We start from the raw sequence: 20,708 nt of genomic DNA on the forward strand, positions 1-20,708 counted from the left end.
CTTTCTGCTGAGCATGTGTGGAATCAGGCTTACTTGATAAAAAAATAACCAAAACCCTAAATAGATTTTCACAGGAATAATTAGATAAAGATGGCTGTCTTTTACTGTGTCTCGTAGCTTGCTTTTAAATCATTCATGTGATTGAATGCTTTCAAGCAAAAGACAATGCACAAGCAGATTTTTCTTATACAATGGTAGTTCAATCAAAATATTTTGTGCTGCTCAGTCTTCAGATCAGCTTAAAATGTTGATCTAATAATGAAATGTACCTAGATGAGTTTATATGACAGTACGGTCTTGTCTCTAGTAAAATATAAAACTTGCATGAATTTAAATTCACTATGATACATTTGTAAGAAATTCTAAACATAGTAACTATTTCTCTCTCTTTGTAGTTACATTTTTCTTTCATCTTTATATTCGAGTGACTGACAATACTGTGATTTTTACTAAATAGAATAAATACAACATTAGGCTGCGTTTTTTAAAACTTCAGTTTTTAAAACAGAAGGTAAATGATTGCTGTACTGCTATCTTCTAGTTAGGCAGTGATCATTAATCTACTCCTTTGCCTTTGGTAGCAACCTGTTTGGTTTTATTTTATGTGTTCTTTCTGTTTAAGACCACACTGAGTTACTCTTTTATATACTTAAAGTCTTGTTGACTATATGAAAATCTAAATTATGCTATTAGCTAAACTCTGCTACATACAGCTATATATAACTTCCATCTTGAGCCCATAGGAGTTTTGAGAGTGCAAAGGCAGAATATAGGTACAAAGCACTTAAATTTTAAGCTTAAACATTCCTCATGCTTGTCCTCAATTACAGAATCTTTTGGCTGAGAAAGTGGAACAGCTGATGGAGTGGAGCTCAAGGCGTTCAGTCATCCGCATGAACGGAGATAAATTCCGAAGATTTGTGAAGGCTCCACCTCGTAACTACTCTGTGATAGTGATGTTCACTGCTCTGCAGCCACAGCGGCAGTGCTCTGTTTGCAGGTAATTTATACCTTTGTGACCTTTCTCATCTTCCTTACCTCGGTTTTCAAGGGAACGTTGGCATCAATGTGCAATATGCCAAGTAGGGTTGTTCTTTGCATGGGATAGATGTTCACTAAGCAGCAGGCTCATGTGCTTGTTACAGCATCTTTTCAACCACATTTCATCTACATGTCACACTTTAGAATTCTTCCAGGTTTTGATTTTTAAATTGCTGTTGAATAAAATGTACATAGCTGAGGAAGACTTTCTCTTTAATTATCAGTTAATCTGATCTTTCCAAAGACATCTTGTGGCAAAAGTGATTCATTGCCATTTAATAATACGACACTTCACTGATTTCTTGAGTTAAGAGATGCCCAAGGTCCTCAGGCAGATGTCTTCCCCTCTGATTTCACAGTTTTGAACAGTTCTTACATGCTAGCACATTTTTCATGAGGTCATAGATATTGGGGAATACTGTCTGTCACAGAAATTTGATGTGTTCTGGTAGCTCCATTCTGAATATGTATTAGAGTGCCTCTGGTAGTCTTCTAAGTTCAAGATCTCTCTCTGCAAGTTCTTAGTGCAATAAGTTAATCCAAAAATAACTAAGTATAGGGAAAAAGGGCCAAGGCACTGAAAGGTAGTCATACACTTAAGTACCTCACTAAATGAGAAACTGTGGTAATAAAGCCTTCTTCAGCCAAAATATGCATTAAAAATTACTGTGTTTAGCAATAAATGGGATTATTGAGCAGGGAGCTCTAAACACTATTTAAATAGGCAGCAAAATATTTTGTAGGACTATGAAAAATGTAGGTTGTATATGAGGTAATACTATTTCTTGTTTTTAAATACATTTATTTAAATTATATGTGAAGTTGGCAAATGCAGCAGTGTGTTGGATTTCTGCTGTGTTGCAATGTGACATTTACAACTGATACTTTTAACTTGGATATCTGTAATTGTCTATTTCTTAATTAGATTTTTGGGTTTTATACATTAATTTTCTCTGATTAAAGTCAGTTGGTCAGTTTTGAGGGAGAGTATGTAAATTGTCTTTCCACTTCACCCTCCATATATGAACTGTGAAGCTGAAGGATTAGGTACAGAAATTGTCTAACATTCTTTAGTGAAGATAATTTTTAGCTCAGCACTTTCTTTGCTGTTGTCTCTTCTTTATGTTGCCAGAGTTCAGCTTCAGGAGATGATACAGGAGTTGAAAGTTTACCATATTGTTTTATATCATTCCTTATTTATCCAGTGGGTACAGCTACAGGAGATGCACCAAGTTCAGCCTTGTAAGGGTCATTTTATTTATCATTATAATGGCCATGGCAAATTCTTTCCCTGGTCTACGTACAGATCTTTTGTAGGGCATGTTAAACAACATAACTATTGCTGTTACTAAGGAAGTTTATTTTTCTTGCAATTATTTACTGTACTGAAAAAGATCTTATAAAATTTATCTTAGGTAAGACCAGACTAAATACGTTGTACAGAAGCAACTGGAAATCTTTAAGCATAAAATGAAGGAAAAATAAGCACACTACTTTCAGTTAGGTTTGCTTAAATAAATGTGAAGTTGTGATCCACTTGTTCACATGAAATAAAAGGAATTTAACGAGGTTGATCATACTGCACATAAAACCATTATCAGGAAAATGGACATTTTCAAATCAATGGTTAATTAATGGACAGGAGCATTGAAAGGATATACAGAACTGAAATGCATGCATTACTTGATTGTTAGCTATTCACTAACCACTTTGCCTAAAGGATAAATTGATTTTTTAACTTAATCTGTAATGTTCTGTGAAGATGCTCTTGTTCAAGATTTAAGTTAGCTGCTACTAGTCAAAATACTTTCAGAATAATTGCATAGAAAGAAAAAAAATCTATTTCATATTTCAAATGAGTGTATGAAGAAGTACCTAGTCTGAAATCTTTGACTTTGAGTAACTTTGTCACAATAATGAGAACTTTTTTCCTCTCTAAAAATTGAGTGTGGTTGGTTTATGCACCACAAGATTATCCAAAAAAAAAAAAAAGTTTTCCTTTTGGTGTCTAGATTTGACACTTCTGTATTTTATCTTTCTATGATATATGTGGAAAGCTGACCAAATTTGTCTCAGACAATCTGAGGATTTTTTTCTGTGCAGCAAGGAGAATGTTACACCATCAGTCACACAAATCACATGTTTTGTGAAAGTGTATGGAAATCATATCAACTTAGTGTTAAAATGCTGCATACAAAGAAGTCTTTGGGACACTAGATATTTAGATAAAGCTTTTCTATTTAAAAAATATCCTTTCAGTCAATCCTATCTGAATCAATCTAGTCCTAACATATAACTTCTGAAAACCAGCAGCTATGTATATGTATTAGTAGAGCCCCTAGTCATGCTTCTAGAGGTTTTTTTAGAGAAATTTTGTCTTTATTCTAAAGCAGAACTCTTTCATCTACCTTTGTGGACAAATAAGTTCCAGTTTTCTGGTCTAAAAGAGAGTATTGAAAGATATCTGATGCCTTTACAACTGTGTTAGTGGTAGCATAAATGTCAGTTTTCCTGTTGTTCCAGTTATTTAAGTTCAATATGACACAGCTGTTGTTAGGAAATTAAGTAGGAATAACTGATTAAGTATTCAATGTGCTCTTGAACAGGGCTGAAATGTGTTTCTCATGGCTTAGGATGGGTTTTTTTTCCATGCATGTTTGGAAATGTGTTTGATTAAACTGTTCTGGTTCCAGGAAATTAAACTTAGTTAGTTTTAATTGATTTACCTGTTACTGCTGTTCTTGGTGTATATATTCTTCAACAGTACATTGGTAGATAATGAAAGGTCCTTTGATGCATTGTGATGATGAATCAGTTTGGATGAGCAGTCAGACATAAATAGTGACTCTAAATAGTGATTCCTCAGGATGTAAGATTAGCTTCCTTTTTCCCTTTGTCCTTCAGTCTTCACTCAACCAGATAGTTTATCTCACTCACTTTATCAGTCTCACAACTGAAAAAAATTACTTATGTATAAGGAGAAAAAACCACGTTCACTCTGACAGGAGTATCTTCACAGAGATGAAGGGACTGTTCCTCAGCCTGTACTTTGTATTGCATGCAACCAAATGGTAACTACTGGACTAACTTGAGTGCATTTTCAGCTGAAAATTTGCTGCCAGCTTCTGTGATTTTCATCTTATTGCATCTTGGAATCTGCTCCCTCATTTTATTATCACTACATTTTTCTAAAGTAATCAGCACCTTTTATCAACCAGAATTCAGTGATCCCCCCTGCCTCACTTGATTATTAGTGTTTTGATTTTCACCTACAGAAGGGCTTTAGCTCAAGCCTGCTGATGCTGACTGCTCCTCTGCATCTTCCATTGTTATAATTAACTCCTTTTTTGTTTGTTGCTGCACTATCTGACCACTCCATAAACATTATATGAAATATTTTAGTTTGCTTTCTAAGCTTTGCTTCTCTTATCTGACTGGAGGAAGCAACCATCTCTTTGAATACAGGTTTATACAAGAGGTGTTTTGTTTGTTATCAAACAGTTGACATTTTTGTCTGGTTCATTTTACAAATTCATTGCTGGGTTATTTTAATTTAGAAACGGATATCTGTGTCAGAGGAATGAGACTGGTCACATGAGCTTTTCCTCAACAGCTGAAGTCCATCAACAAAAAGATGCATATTTGTGTTGATGTTTTTCTTAGCATTCCTTGAAAAGATGAGAGCACTGTCAGAGGAAATGGAAGGAAATGCAAATACATGAGAACAGATTCCAAATACTTTTATTAACATCTACCATATCAACGAGATCTCCAAGAGGAGGTTTTTTAATTCTGAAAAAAAAAATTGTTAGTTTCCCTGCTTAAAAAAAAATCTCAGAAGATAGGTGTTTTCAAGTAGCTGATGCAAGAGTAGATCAACAGCAAAAAGAATTGTGATAGTCAAGGAGCATGATCAGAAAGAAGAAACAGGATCCAGTATCTTTTAGTTTTTTGCTAGCTGGTAAAGAGCGGAGAAAATAATTGACAGGTCTCTTCAATGTATTGAGAGGGAATTACCATTTGAACTTTTGTTCAATGAAGGAATAGGAAATTTGGAACAAGCTGTTGAAAGTTCTACAATTGCTTTTCCTGTGCACTTCAGGACCTTGATAGAAGTATTGATGAGTCCTGCTTAACAAGGCAATAATTTTATACTTGAATCATAACAGCCTCCTTATTCTTCCTGAGATCACAATTTTTTTTATTCTTTGACTTTGAAACTTCTACAAAAGAGGACCTCATAGCTTCTTTTCATCTACAGAATATTGAAAATTTCATGGGATGCTGTAAATACAATAACATAGAATTTAGCTTGCTTTCCCCTTTTATAGATATGCGTGGTTTTCATGGGTGTTTATACTCTTTGTTGCATTTAGTGAATTTTCTAGACACATGTAGATTTTTCAGTGCTTTTCATCAGGACATTATGAGTCATCCTAAACAAAATCAAATAAGCATTCTGAATTTATTGCCTTCTTGACACTGAGAAGATGTCAAAATATGCATTTAGCTCCTTGTTCCTTTAGTTTTGGGGAACACCATTCCAAATAAAAGCCAGATGTTGTATTGGAAGTAAATTGCAGCACTGATCACAGTTTACTTTAAACAGATGGATAAGAATGTGTAAGTAACTTCTGTGCCAACTGTACATTTTTAAGTATTGTACATAATGTGCTAGAAAATAATGCTTTACTGCTTTCTTTTTAAAATAATTCCATACTCTTTTATTCTTTTCCTAATATTCAGTTTGTTTTCCTTACTATAATGTCAGACCAATAGAATAAAATTAATCTCATTAAATATAGCTCAAGTTATACAAATCTGATTAACTGCTATAGACACACACATAATTAATCTTTTTAAATAAAACTTTTAATATTTCATGAGCACCTCTTGCATAATGGAAGAATTTCTGTAGAACATTTGCTTAGCAGCTTACTTTCCAGTATATTGAATTTTCTGAGCAAATCTAATAGTAGCATTCCCTTTTGATCTGGCCACTATTTTCTGGTAGCTGGTCAGTATTACTGTTGTTGTTGCTAGCTCCTGTGTTGCTATTATGACAAAATTCTAAAGAGGTGACTATAGCAGCAATAACATTCAAATCTTCTCCATCTATTAAAAAATCCTGTCAAGCAAATAAGCAGTGCTAACATTATATTCTGTTGAGTTCAGACCCAAGTGTAGTTCTTTGCTTTTATGCCTTTATAGATTTTCACATAATTATTCTAGTAATTTTGTATAATTGACATTACTTCCTAGAAACAAGCTGTATGAACTAATTATAGAGATAGGTAGATAAAAACTTGACAGTTGATATTGTCAAGTTGATAACTGATAATTGAAGACTGAATTTTTTCAGTCAAGTGCTTATGCTTTTTACTGTTATTTTGTCTGAAAAGGAATGAACTAGTGCTACAATAAGTTACTAACATTATTCTATCAGAAATTTATCAATTGCAAATGATACAGTGGTGTGTAGGATGATCTTCAGTTATGTGTGTATGGTAATCCTTTAACTTTGTGTTCCTGCTGCTCCTTGTTTCAACTCGTTTCCAGACCCTTCAAGATCTTCTATGAGGATGCATCATAGAATTGTTTGCTATTTTCACTGTGAGGATGAAATTGTATTTTGAGTCTGTGATAAAAAATGCAGGCTTTTGCAAGATAATACTTTAAATGTCACCCATTAATTCAAAATAGTTTAAAGATGCAAAATACATGGAGATCAATGGGACCAAGAAACCTCTCATATAGTGGGCCATAAGTGGAGTATATGAATTTCCCAGAAATACTGGGGTTCACAAGTGAAAGGTAGATAAAGAAGAATGGTGGCATCAAGATGAACTGATTTTCATCTTGTTCTTATAATAAAAATGGTTCAGCTTAAATATAGCAGCTTTAACAGAAGAGTGCATTACAGATATTGCTTAAGATTTTACAGCATTCCTTTGATGTTGTCTGACTGCCCTCTTCAGGATGACAATGAATGTTAGTCTGCTTAGTGATAATATCTGTTTCTAGAAGTAACCAATCTAATGCCTAAATTGCTTCTTTTCTTTTTTTTTAATTGCAAACTGCCCATTAAGTAAGGGTGTTAAATAGCAAATTTTACCAGAACAGGTGAAAGTTGAGTTTTATTGTGCTTCATGTTTTCAATTCTTTGTGGGAGTAAGAGATCAACAATTTTCATTTTAACTCTTTGCATTTTATGATTTTTGTTTAAGTATAGTACAGATTTCTTAGTACTACACAATTGTGCTGGAATTTGTATGTAATATATTTAATGTCTAAGGTTGATCTCAGATACGGAGAAATACAGGAAAGTTCTTATGATATCTGTGATCTTGTGATGCTCTTCCCCTTCTTTGCTCTCTCTTATATATGTTTAGTGCAGAGTTTCTCTTGCAGCAAACAGATTTTTGCATTTACAACTTTTAAATAGTGTTCTGCACCATGAAACACATAGAACTGTTTTTGTAGAAACACTATTTTGGGAAAAGCTGCAGAACAAATTTATACTACTTCAGTATCTTATTGTATGTGAAGATGAGTTGTCAAGTGGTAAAACACTAGTTTGGACTTTACAGTGGATTGATTAAACAATAATATGGAAATTAGCAGAGAAACCTCTCTAAATCAGAAAATACTGCAAGCATTCCTTCCTTTTGGTTTTTTTTTCCCCCTGAATTTTAGTTGGTATAGATTTGTCCTGTGGAATACCCTGTGGTTTTATGGTGCTGTGTGTTTAGCAGATGTCATTGCTAGTATTATTCTCCTGGAATTCCCTTTGTCTTTCCCTTCCTCTTAGTAAAGTCAGGACAAAGTTGTTTGTTTTGATTTGTGTTCTCTTTAGGTATTTTTTGTGGGTCTTTTTGGGGTTTGCTTTTTTTTTTTTGGTGTATTGGTTGGTTTTTGTTTGTTGTTTGGCTATTTTATTTAGGAGGATATTTAGTAGCAAATCGCCTTCTAGTGCTGATAGAGAAGATTATATGTTGTACAAAATTACCATATTTAAAACTTTTATAGAAATAGCCTGGAGTTTGTCATGCTGCTTTCAAGCCTACTTTTTATTCCATTAGGATCATTTCCCCAGTGCTTCATAGTTTGGCTCTTTTTGGCTCTCCTATGGCTCTGCTGTTTTAGGAACATACTGTTTTCACAGTTGTATGTTATTTGTCCCCTAGTTGCAAAATTCCTTATGTATAGCTGTTTCTAGGAAGTATGTCGTATATGATAGTGCACTCAAGGGCCCCATAAGCATATCCTTGCATGGATCTGTTAGCAGATCTGTTTGATACTTCCAACTCAGACTAGTCCTATTTACTGAGATTTTAAATATGGAAAACATTTCTTTTTCTTAATATCATCTTAGGATTTCTCTTGTATAGCTTAACACATTTCCAGTTTTGGAGGTGACAAGTTTGAAACAGAAAGTTGCATAAGGAGCTGAAACTTTTTAGTTCATAATATGGATGTTGAGAATGATACTGCAAATGTAATTCATCTAACCATTTCAGCTGATTGTAGTATATTTTTTTAAAGTGAAGGCATATGGATATATATTTGTTTCTTTTCCTTAACAGGCAAGCTAATGAGGAATATCAAGTGCTGGCTAACTCATGGCGCTATTCATCTGCTTTTTCAAACAAACTGTTTTTCACAATAGTGGATTATGATGAAGGGGCAGATGTTTTTCAGCAGGTAAATGTTGAATACTTCAAAGCATTGTCAGTTTTTAGAACTACATGTCAATTCATCAAATAATACAATACAAGATAAATTAAATTCTGTTTGTAGGTGTGTACCCCTGCTTTGCATACAATTTCCTCCTGGTTAAAAAACAGCAGTTTCTGTGACATCAGTGAATACACACTCTACTAGTGACCATATCTAGTATTTTCCAAGTGTAGTTTAGAATATTTTTTTATTGATTGCATTATATATATATATATATATATATATATATATATATATATATATGCAACTTTTTTTCTAAGCAATTTTTAGACTGTTTTTTAGAATTAAATACATTGTAAATAACATTTCATTTAAAGACTTTCTTTATTTTCTCTTTAGGGAAAAAACCTCTTTAGTAAAAGAGTCTTTTAATTGCTTTTATGTAATACAATATTCTTCAGCTTCAGTAATATTTAGTCTGGAAATTCTTCTGGGAAAAAAGAACTGACTGTTTTACATTTTATTTGTTGACTATGAAGAGTAAAAATTGGAGAATAGTTTAAGGTCTTCTCTGAAATTGAAAAATCAAGGAAAGCAACATCTCTTGAAAATGAATACTGACATGCTTATCTTTGATATTTTTCCACTGATTGAAGCTAAAAGTGCAGATTAGAAGGAGTGGAAAACTTTGAAGGTATCTCTATATCTTAAATTCCTTTTGGTGAAGTGTGTGACTTAAAATGTTCAGAGGAAAAGATTAATATGTCTTTTTAAAATACTTTAAAAAGTTTAAATAGTGTGTTTAATAAATATTTTTACTTCCAGTTGATATATTAGAATGTATTGTATAAAAATGGTTATTAGTGGCTTAAGATCTTGCTTTAAAAAATAATTTTATTTTTGCTATAACCATACAAGACTTTATAGCCTATAAACTATGTAGACTGGAGAGCTTTGTATATGTTGTAATCTTCGTGGTTATAATAATACAAAATACTTTGTTTGATGTTACCTTAAGCCAATCAACACTTGTTAGAAGAGTCCAGTTCAACTTATTCCTTGTGTAACAGGGCACAAATTCAGTTTATTTCAAATGACATGCAATTGAAATCATGTTTACATTTAGACAAAATCAAACATAAATATGTAAGGGGTTTTTTTTAACAGACAATGTTAAGAATAAGTTACACTAATGACTATTTCAAGATGGATTTGAGGAAAATGCAGTTCTGACTTTACATTTATGTGTGCAAAGTCATGTAATAGTGATGCCATAGCAAAAAAAAAAAAACAAAAAAGTAATGTGATTTTGATATTTGCAGCTTTTGCCATGTTTCTAGAGAAATGACAGAGCAGTTCCCGATCAGCTGCCTCCAAACCCTATATGATGTCTGAATGTTTATCTTATAAAATATTTTATTTAACTATTTCATAACATGTATCTTAGCCTTTCTTGAAATATTTTTTATTTCCAAATTATTTCAGTAAAGAAGAGGGATTTTTTTTTTTTGCTTAGATGGAAAATATTTTAATAGTTGGTAATTTGTATTGATAAATTCAGCTGTTTACTTGATTTAATATACATTTTTGCTAATGTGATGTGAACTTAATTTTTCAGGAATTAAAAAAACTTACTTCTTTATTTAAAAAGCCCCATATTGCATCGCCTTTAAATATTACCCCTGATTTTGTTTATGTTAATTTTCTTTTTTTCTAGTGCTTTATTGCATTTCTGAGATGACCTGAATACAGAGGAATTTTATATAGTGAAATTACATTTTCCCATACTACCTTACAAAGCTAAAGTCAAAATTTCAAATAGCAAATGTGTATTTAGATCTATTTGTTTATCACTTTTGAGGATTTTTTAATATACAGTGAATAGTTCCAGTGGCATCAGCACATGAATTAACAGCAACTTCTAGGGCAAGTTGCACAGTTTAAGCTAGTTATCCAGTCCTTTTTGGATTCAAAAAAACCCTATTCACTAGTGTTTAGTCTCTTGTAGCTAAACAATGTCAAGCTACTTTGCTCCCTTAGAATTATAAGTTAATATACTTTAATAGATTGGGTTAGGTGCGGGGTCTCTGTTTTACCAATTACAGGAAAGGTCTTGGAGTGTGTGAGAACATTAAAGCATAAGATACTGTATAAGCTTGTGAGGGAAACATTCTAAATAATTAAACAACCTGAAGAATCTACTGTAAGGAATATTGCGACGACTCTTTGGAGGACTATGAGAATATACGAGAATATTTCAAAAAATGTAATGTATGGAGGAAAGTGACATTTTTATGCTAATTAGATTTATGTTATTGAGGCTATTGTGATGTTACATTTTGAGGATAAGGTTACTCATTTTTTCCTCCTGTTTTTCCTGGTTTTGTAGCTGAATATGAACTCTGCTCCGACTTTCATGCATTTTCCTCCAAAGGGTAAACCCAAGAGAGCTGACACATTTGACCTGCAGAGAATCGGATTTGCAGCTGAACAGCTAGCTAAATGGATAGCTGACAGAACAGATGTTCATGTAAGTCTTTCAGCAATTTTAAAAGTTGAAGGTAAATGTATCTTTGTGGTTTGAGACAGGTTGATGATAAATTCCATCTTTCCTTAATAACTTTCTTTGTCAAGTGAGGGTTCTACAACACATTAAAAAAATAACATTTTTGGTACTTGTGAGAGCTTCTGCAGATTATATTCCATTCTTGCTTTGTTATAGCCTAAGTCTAAATAAAAACAGTAAATATTAGATAAAATATAATATAGGTAAAATATAATATAATAAATAAAAGCAGTAATAATTAGCTGTTAATAATTAAAATGTGCTTTACAAAATTCTATACAAAACACTTAGATTTGAAGGTAGCTGCTTTTAGTTCAGACATAGCCTGCAAATCTGTTGAAGAAATAATGTTTCAGAGTTGCACAGTTCCAAATTAAACGTGAACATTGTTCATAGTATGTGCTCATTAAAGAAAGAATTATTTTTTCTTATTAAATTATATTTCAGAGTCTTGCTGACTCTGAAACCAGATTTCAAGTGCTTTATTATGTTTACATGGAAGATCATCTGTATGTAAACATTTATTACAATCTGTATTTGCATTTTTCTTTCCAGATTAGAGTGTTCAGGCCTCCTAACTATTCTGGTACAATTGCACTGGCTCTTTTGGTATCTCTTGTTGGTGGCTTGTTATATCTGCGAAGAAATAATCTGGAGTTCATCTATAACAAAACTGGCTGGGCCATGGCAGCTCTGGTATGCAGATTTTCCTTATATGCTTTTTATTAATTTCTTATCTTAGCATATATCTGTTCATTATATGCAGGGTAACTTAAAAACCATTGCATTAGTACATTGTTCAGAATGGTACTGTCAGAGAATGATTTATAATCCAGATTTTAGGTCTAGTTCTCATAAGAAGTGAGTATTAGTTACTATGAGCGACTCACTGAATATTAGCAAATTCTCTGACAGCTGCAGTTTTTTCTTTGAACTTTAGTATGAAAATATTTCCAATAATTGATACTGATGTTTATGGCTATGGTTCAACTTGCCTTTTTTGGATAAAATCCAAAATGTTGATCAATTGGTTTAGCATAGATATTCACTTTAGAGTAATGAAAGGTTGAGAAAAAACAAAGGCTTTTATGTTTCTAAGGCAGTGATAAAAGATCTGAGAAACAAAGAAAAAGAGGAAATTGTTTCTAAAACTGGTTTTGATAGTACTGACCTTAACGTTCTACTATTAACTTAAATGCGAATAGGATGATCTTAGTGTTAGCTCTGAGGAAAGACTAGATCTAGCCAAGTCTGTTTGAAATATTAGTCAGCTAAATCCTCAAAACCATAAATAATGAATGAAGCTTGATTTTGCTTAATAGTGTGTTGCACTGTGTTTATTTACATGGTGGTTTTCGAGTACCTGAGTAGACTGATGAAAAATGTGGGATGTGCAATTTAGCTGTCTCAGTTTTAAACAGGAAACAGTATCCAGGGATGGTAGATGTTGTATAAACAAGCACTCATTTCTCTGACATCATTGTGACCAAGAGAAAAGGAAAAATCTGAGGAGAGGCATCAAAGATTTAATTTTCAGGGACGTGGCATCAGAAGCATGGGTTTGAATGGTAGACGAGTGTCTGTAATTATTGAATCCAGTCCCATATTTTACTGCACTAGTAGTTATATCAATGGAGAACGCTACTTTTTAGAAAGGCATCCATGTGTTTTTTGCAATATAAGCAAATCTTGTATTCTTTTGCCATTTAAATGATTATTTATTCTTGTGATCATTTTAAAGACTTTTCCTCAACTTGTATCAATATGAATTAACCTTTCTTGAAAGGACATGGCTAGAATTGTAGCTGGAATATGAGTTTGGTTTGTACATCAGCATTCATGTTTTATTTCTCATCTAGACTCCTTTTCCCAAGAAGGCTTGCACCAGGTGGTCTTTTGAGGTCTCTTTCAACCTGGGGTCTTTTATAGTTCTGTGTGTTTTAGTTGTGCTAGACTTAGGTTATCCTAAAACCGGTTTTTCCTTTTCAATATTGTATTACTGGTTTGCTATTCTGCTCTGATTCAACAATGTGAGAAGATATCTTCTTTTTGTGGTACTGTCACCTGATGAGTCTTTGGCAGACTTTGTCTCATAAAGGTCAAAGATAAAATTACCTAGTATCTGGTGGGAACTAATTTTTATGTCTAGATTATTAGTAAGATCTTAAGGAAAACTCTTTGTTCAGAATTATTTAATATTTGGCATTAATCTTGAATAATGGCTACTGATAATAATACTGTTTTCTCTCATGTGCTGTCATAGCTTTTCCTACTAGTGTAGGAAAACATCTTTATTCAAGCAGTTTGTTAATCTACACCATATATTAAGGGAGGAATACAGAACAAGTTTTCAAATAAACCACCCCTAAGACTAAATTTCAAGTAGAATGAATTTCCCTTTTGATCTAGAGAACCAGGATCAGAATGTCTTCCTCTGTTCTAGGATGTCATTTGGAATATCCTGAGATCTAGCACAGATTGTTGACATGTCTCTCCCAAAGTCTTTCTTATTTAATTCCATATATTTTTCTAGGTTACCATTATTTTTCAATGATAATACTTTCTAAAGATGCTCTACCACCAGTTAATCTCACATTTGATATGTATCAGTCTAAATTTTTTTTTATTTCTAATCTTTAGCAACAACCTGACTAAAACAATAATTATGACATGAAAATCAATACTTGTGTCAAAAAATTACATAAAGATATGTAATCAGAGGTATTTCCTTTGTTTATCCTTAAACTCTCTTAGTAGACAGAAATTTCATCTCAAATTCATACCTCAGAATTTTCAGATTAAAAGTTTGTTTCAATGTTTTGTGGAATTGTTGGTTTTGTCTTACAGAGGTTAAAAATGTGTTCTTGAAATCATAGAATCATTATACTACAAACTGTAATAAATAGTTGAAGATGTAATTAAATTGAGAAAAGGAATGCATCAATTTTTTTTAGAATGTTTGCTGTATTTTTTAGCAGAAGATCAAGAGTTTCCATCTGAACATGACTGTTAATTTCTGTGTAGAAAACCTATAATGACAGTCAGCTGTACTCCTGAGGACAGATACAAATGCAATCAAAGATTTTAAGAAATGTATTCATGTCATTCAGTAATTGCTATCCTGCCAATTGTAAAGACAAGCAAGTAACTAAAAAGGCATTAATGCCCTATATTGTTGCTAATACTTTTTCCTGTAAAATTCTGTTTACTTTAAAAATTAATAGCACTTAAAGGATGTTTTAGGAAGTGGTCTTATATCTGAAAGTATGTTGTAATTAATCATGGCATTGAGCCAGTGCTTTACTATTTTAATTGTTATTCTTCTGACTTCACAATGTAATAAAAGCCCCATATCCTGTAAAATGCTGGTTTAGCAAAGATCATACATTCACCAGAAGTCTTTTTGGACTTCAGACCTGCACAGGCATACAGGTTATTTTTGTAACTTCTTTTTGGTGGAATCAGAAGGAACTCCAGATTGCAGACAGATGACTTCAGTTAATGACTAAAATTTGTTGTGATTCATAGAAGAAAATGGGCACTCACTAATATTATATTAATATATAAGGTAATAATGTGTTCAGAATTGTATAGTTATGATTCTCTTACATAGTGCTTTTTTCTACCAGTAAACTTAGAGCTTTTTTTTTTTTGATAAAAGCTCGTTAAAAGGAAAAATTGAGAAGATGGTGTCTAGTTAAGGACGGAAAGTAATGCTTAGAAAATGGTTGTTTTGAAGGGTATAAATAAGTAATAAATATTTAATTCTAAATAATTTTGTTTTTCATGATTTTTTTTTTTTTTTTTGAACTTTCAAAACCAAATTAAACATAGAAATTCGGCAAGATGTTTAAAAAATACAGAACACAAAGCCCTCATTTTCAGCAGAAGTATCGACAATTATTATGTTCCTTACGGGCAGTTTTTTCAGATACTATAGAGCTGAGAAAGCACAAAAACACTTTTCTAAAAGCTTTAGGTTTAGGGTTTAAATGCTTTTTGGATGTACTGCTAGGTAGCTAGTTTATAAAGCATACTGAAAATATTTTTTTTTAATTTCAAATGAAACCTTTTTATAGAGATTGTCATTCAGTGACTGAAAACTGTATCATTGCAAACAGAGGACTCTTGTTTTCTTGTTTTGTTAGAGCTTCTCAGTTCGCTCTGAACATTTTTATGTTCCCTATTCTTAAAAAAAGAAAAAATAAAAGTTGGTTACTTTTTAAAAGAAACATGGACGGTGTCACTCTGCCTGATGGAATGATCTGTTGCTAAAAAGTAGACGAAAATTCTCAGCATAAAGAGTCTGTGCTGTTTTGACAGGGGATCCCAGAAATGTTTATTTGATAACTTACTTCATTGATAGAAAAATGTTCTGTCTCATAGACAATATTTCCAGTACTGTTTCAGAAAATTATTTAGGAATACAATTTTTAATTATGCAGCCAATAGTTTTGATAGACTTGCAGAAGCAAGACCACAGGTTTCATCCCACATGTTGTTTCCAATGCCAGCTCACACAAGACCACATCAAATTGGTTTTGCCCCTCAGCATTAGATTGCACCACAGCAATATTTGTGGTTTCATCCCTTCATTGAAGTACTGCAGGCTCTGGTAGGATCTTGTATGCCTTAGGCATTTTCACTTGCATCGTTACCCAGAAGACTTTTAGGATGGCAAACCAGGATGACTGAGTCTCAGTACATAGTATCCTAAAAGATGTCTTTTGAAATCACATGTAAAATTTATCCCCTAGATTATTTTAGGCTTTAATTCAAATTCTGCTATTCATCTATGGATATTTTCCCTCTGAAATGCCAACACAAAGATGACAAAGGACTTCAGTCCTTAGATATTTGAAAACTCCTGTCCTTTTATGCTGGTAACAAGAAGCAATTAAGACTCTTCAGGACTCTACATTTCTTAAACAGAGAGAAGAAAAGGTCAAATGGTATAAACTAGGCAAGGTTCTAGCAGTTTAGGTAAGGAATTGCTTCATTTTAGACAAAAGTATGTGTGCTGAGAGTTTCTGTTCTGTTGGCTAGACTGTTTTTTGATAGCATTTCTTTACAAAGCTGTTGTTTCCTGCATGTAATTTTCAGGTTTAATTTATGCATATATTTCAGATTTGCCGATATACCTATGGAATCAGGGAAGACAAAGTCTGTGCTGAGGTTAGAAGGCAGCTGCTTAGGATTTAACTCTCTTGGGCTAAATATAATAGGTCACTTGAATGAGGAGACAATGTGTTTACTGTTCTCATAACAGTTAATGGGTATGAGAAATACACTCCCCAGTACTTACACCACATAGTACATTCATCAGCAGTTATTGGTCTAAAGGAGCTTGGAGAGTCTTATGGCTACTAGTGACTTTTTCACCCCTTTCTGGAAATGAGGATAAAAAATTAATGAGCTTTATTCAAAGATAAACAGAAAAACTAAGGTTTCTGTGTGACTAGGTAGGCATCCAAAAGAACATCAATAAATTCTGATTGTTAATTTCCTTTTCTTCCTGTAGTTAGTGGTTTTAGAGATGCACGTTTAAAGATACAGAAATCCATTCTCTTTGCTTCTGCATTGTACTCTGTACTTTAATTGTATATCTCTTAATGGAGAGTCTGATAAGTGATGGATTTAGAAAAAGAGTACAGATCTCATAGCATGAGAGCCTTGATTGAGTGCAAAAGCAAAGTTAAACTGGATAAGAAACGATTGCATTTCTTTAAAACAGTATTCTGAAATGGTTTGAATTTACATATACAGAACAATATAGAAATAAAGTGTAGAACAAGCTGTCATGTGTCAACATTTTATTGAACTTATGCTTGAATTTAACTATATCCATAAATGAATCTAAAATTTCATTATTTTTCTTACATTACAACATTTTCCATGGTCTTGGGTCTAAGCTTGCAAAGAAATCTAATTATTGGTATTATATACAATCTGCTAATAGGAAGCTTCTCTTCAAAACGCATACTAAATGACTCTTTAAGTCTCCAGTAGTTTTGTTTAATGAACTAGCAGACAGTGTTAAACAAAACTTAGGCCTTTGAGAAGGGGATGTATAAAACCCAAATAAATAATTTGCAAAGTTTTCAAGACCAAGAACAGTTGAGAAATTTTGCTTATGTACCTGTGAAAGTTGTGTTTTGCTTGCAATTCAGTGGTCTCTGGGACTCTTGGTGCTTTTATCTGTTCTTAGAAACCTTGTGATTTACACACAAATGTGCCATGGGTGAGCTTAAAGTAGTCAACCCCTTGGTGAAACTAAGGATAGAAGCCATCAAGGAAGCATCAGTTGTAATTCGTTAACAAGGTCCTGCAGCAGATCCATCTACACATGGAGTGTACTCACCTAGAACACCAGTGTTTGGCTACAGAATCAAATACTCTGTCTGCTTGCTTTTATTATTTAGTTGCAAAATAAGCTACCTAAATCTAGAAGCTGTTAAAATAGCTTAAGTCCTGAAAAAAAAAAAAACAAAACCAACTGAATTCCATTGATAAATCAGGTGGCATTCAGCAGTTAGTACTGTTCTTGGAGTCTGACAGTAAGAAAGAAGGAGCAGATGGAGGAAAGGTGTGTCTCTGTAGTATTCCTCTGTAGAAATGCTGAAATACAGACTTTACTATGGAAAAGTGGCATTGTGATCAGAGAGTGCTTAACTTGAATTTTCTCCTTTACTCCTCTTTTCATCCTTTGAACTTTGACAAGATCCAATAAAACTGCAGAAAGGTGCCACTTCTCTGCATATGAGAGTAAATATGAACAAGCCGGTAATTTGTTGGACTTAATTTGGCAAAGTTTCTAACTGGGAAAAATCAACTCACAGTAATGGTTAGTGTGGAAACTTTTGGATCCCAAAGTATAGGATCCTATGGAAACTATGCCATTTGGAATGTTTCACTGTGTATCAGCAGGAATTACAGATGCATGCATCTGTTCTACAAATAATGGTGTGTATTTTACAAACAATAGAAGTCTGTAGTTTCCAATGTTTTTTTTTTTTTTTTATACAGATGATTGTAATTGGAGAATATAGAGCACAGCAAAATGAGCTCCAATGTCAAACACTGTATGTAGCATACTAAATTCTTGCATAAGGAATATGATGAAAATGCTCTGTTCTTAGGATACTTAAAATAGATGAAGACTGGAAAAGGACAAGGGAGAACCTGGAAAATGTATTTTGGCTGCTGAAAAAGTTTGTGGAAAAACACCATAAAAAGGAACATGATGGAAGGAAATCATTGCAGATTCAGTGTGTTGTAGACCAAATAAGGTTTTTTTTCTCACAAACAATCTGAACTGAAAGAACATGAAAGATGCCTTCAGGTTAAATAACTGTATTGTTGAAGTCTTGCTTTTCAGTTATGTTTATACTTGACATTTTCTTCTCCCCACTAGTGCATCTCCTAGTTACTTTTTTTGCTAGATATTATACTGTCTCTCAGGGTGGTATTTAAAGCATGAAAGATCTTCAGTAATTTGGGAGATTTATAATTTATAAAATATATTACTATATATAAAATGGGGTAGAGTCTTTTTGATCTTTCCATACAGAAGGAGATTTGGCCCTAGAGATTACAAATTACAAACAGTAATTAAAAAATGAGAAAAATTATTTCTTATGGAGAACACACTTTTAGAGAGGCACAGTTTGTGTACTCTCTTCATCTGTTACGAAAATTCAATGCTTGAATTTTCAGCTAATTTTTTTCCTTTCTAAATATCTTTCACTTCACTTTTGATACCCATATTTTAAATTTCTAGTTTTGTGCTTTTGCATAAGCTATAATGTGAATCATCACCAAAATTGCAATATAAATTTCTATGCTAAAACAATCTGCAAGGTATAGAAATAACTATGCCACTCTTCTTCCAATAATGTCGCTGTATACTCTTTTCATGTTGTTGCATAATATTAATTAAAACAAAATCCATTTGTTAGCAATCACTACCAGTATGTCTTCATCTGCCCTGTTAGTTATTATGCTGTTACATTCTTAATCCTGTAAAAAGCAAAATGAAACACATTTTATATTAAAAATAAGAACCTTTTCATATTGTAATTAAAATCGTAGCACTACAGCAAAGCAGTAATTAAACCGTATTTGAAAATGTATCTTCTCTTTCTATTGCAAGAGAAGTTTCATTGACACCACAAGTAAATCATTCTGCATGCATTTCTTGGTATCTTTGCCTTTCTCTTATGTCATGGTTACTCTTCCACTGCTTCTCTCTGGATCTGCAGATCATTCTTTTGCTTTGGGGTGATGTGGTATTATGGTGAGCTGTCAGTATTCCGTGGTCTTTGCTGGAAGGGGTATGATGCTGCTGCTTTCTTCCTCCTTGGCTTAGGGTCCACTTTGGGCTATTTTCACTTTTCGCTTCTTGACTTATCTGTAACAAAATTTCACATGAGAATTTACAGGGTCAATTGAGGTGATCTTAAATATGTTGGGTGCTTGTCCTTTGTTTTCTTTATTAGCACTAAAACGGTTTTCTACAAGCTCCCATGTCTGTGTTTCTTGATTCACTATTCTACTATTTATAGGCTTGGGATCTCCAGTGTAATCCTGTGCATCATTTCTTGTCATTCCATACTGACACATTGTAACCTATGTTTACACTTTGCCTGCCTCTGCTGTCATCACTACTGTAATACATCAATATGTTGGTACTATCTATTTCATCCTAAAGAGAATAGAGGGGAAAAAATAATATGCCAATTTAATGTAAACTAGGTATGGTCACCTGATCTTAGAGAAAACTGCTGTTTTAGCTAAATAGGTAAACCCTTCCTCTCCAACAACTACCAAACAGCAACAGCAAAAAAAAAGACCCAAAAAAACAACCAAACAAAAAAACCACCCAAACACCACATGAAAAGAAAACCCAAAGCCAGGAAAGCCAAGACAGATTTAAATAAAGTTTGACCAGATTCCCTATGAAGGCCTTGTTGATATTTCTAGAGGTAGCAATGGTGCATTTACAGGGATACAGAGCTACACTAGCTTATATTCACTTCGCAAACTTGTTACTAAACCTTCTTCAACAAAAACACTCTAAAAGGTTTTAGTAAACCCTGGTTTAGTTAGTCACTATGGTGTCACTGCAGACCCCCAGCTGGGTAATAATTAGCATTGACTCCATGATTGCAGAAGGCTGATCAATTGCTTTATTATATCATCCTATCCTATATTATACTATACTTATTGAGAAACTCAACAACCCTTCTAGTCAGTCCAATACAGCTTTGACCTAATTGGTCAATCAGCCCAAACACCATCCAGTGTCCAATTAAGAAATCACCCTTTGGTAAACAAACCTCCATGACACATTCCACATGTGCACAACAGCAGGTGCAACAAATGGAGATAAGATTTGTGTCTCATTCTCTTCTCTGATCTT

At 33.1% G+C, this 20,708-nt stretch overlaps 1 protein-coding gene across 2 annotated transcripts in view; it reads left to right on the top strand.

Annotated features, from left to right (window-relative positions):
* TUSC3 (tumor suppressor candidate 3) overlaps positions 1-20,708 on the top strand; it is a 117,087-nt gene that overhangs the window by 39,677 nt on the left and 56,702 nt on the right. For both annotated transcript variants that reach the window (XM_021534976.1, XM_021535059.1), the window contains exons 2-5: positions 831-1,000; positions 8,628-8,745; positions 11,111-11,251; positions 11,843-11,983. In XM_021534976.1, coding sequence (XP_021390651.1) covers positions 831-1,000; positions 8,628-8,745; positions 11,111-11,251; positions 11,843-11,983 — 570 coding nt within the window. The remainder of the gene's footprint in view (positions 1-830; positions 1,001-8,627; positions 8,746-11,110; positions 11,252-11,842; positions 11,984-20,708) is intronic.

This window comes from Lonchura striata, chromosome 4 (genome assembly GCF_046129695.1).
Source record: "Lonchura striata isolate bLonStr1 chromosome 4, bLonStr1.mat, whole genome shotgun sequence".
Classification (NCBI taxonomy): domain Eukaryota; kingdom Metazoa; phylum Chordata; class Aves; order Passeriformes; family Estrildidae; genus Lonchura; species Lonchura striata.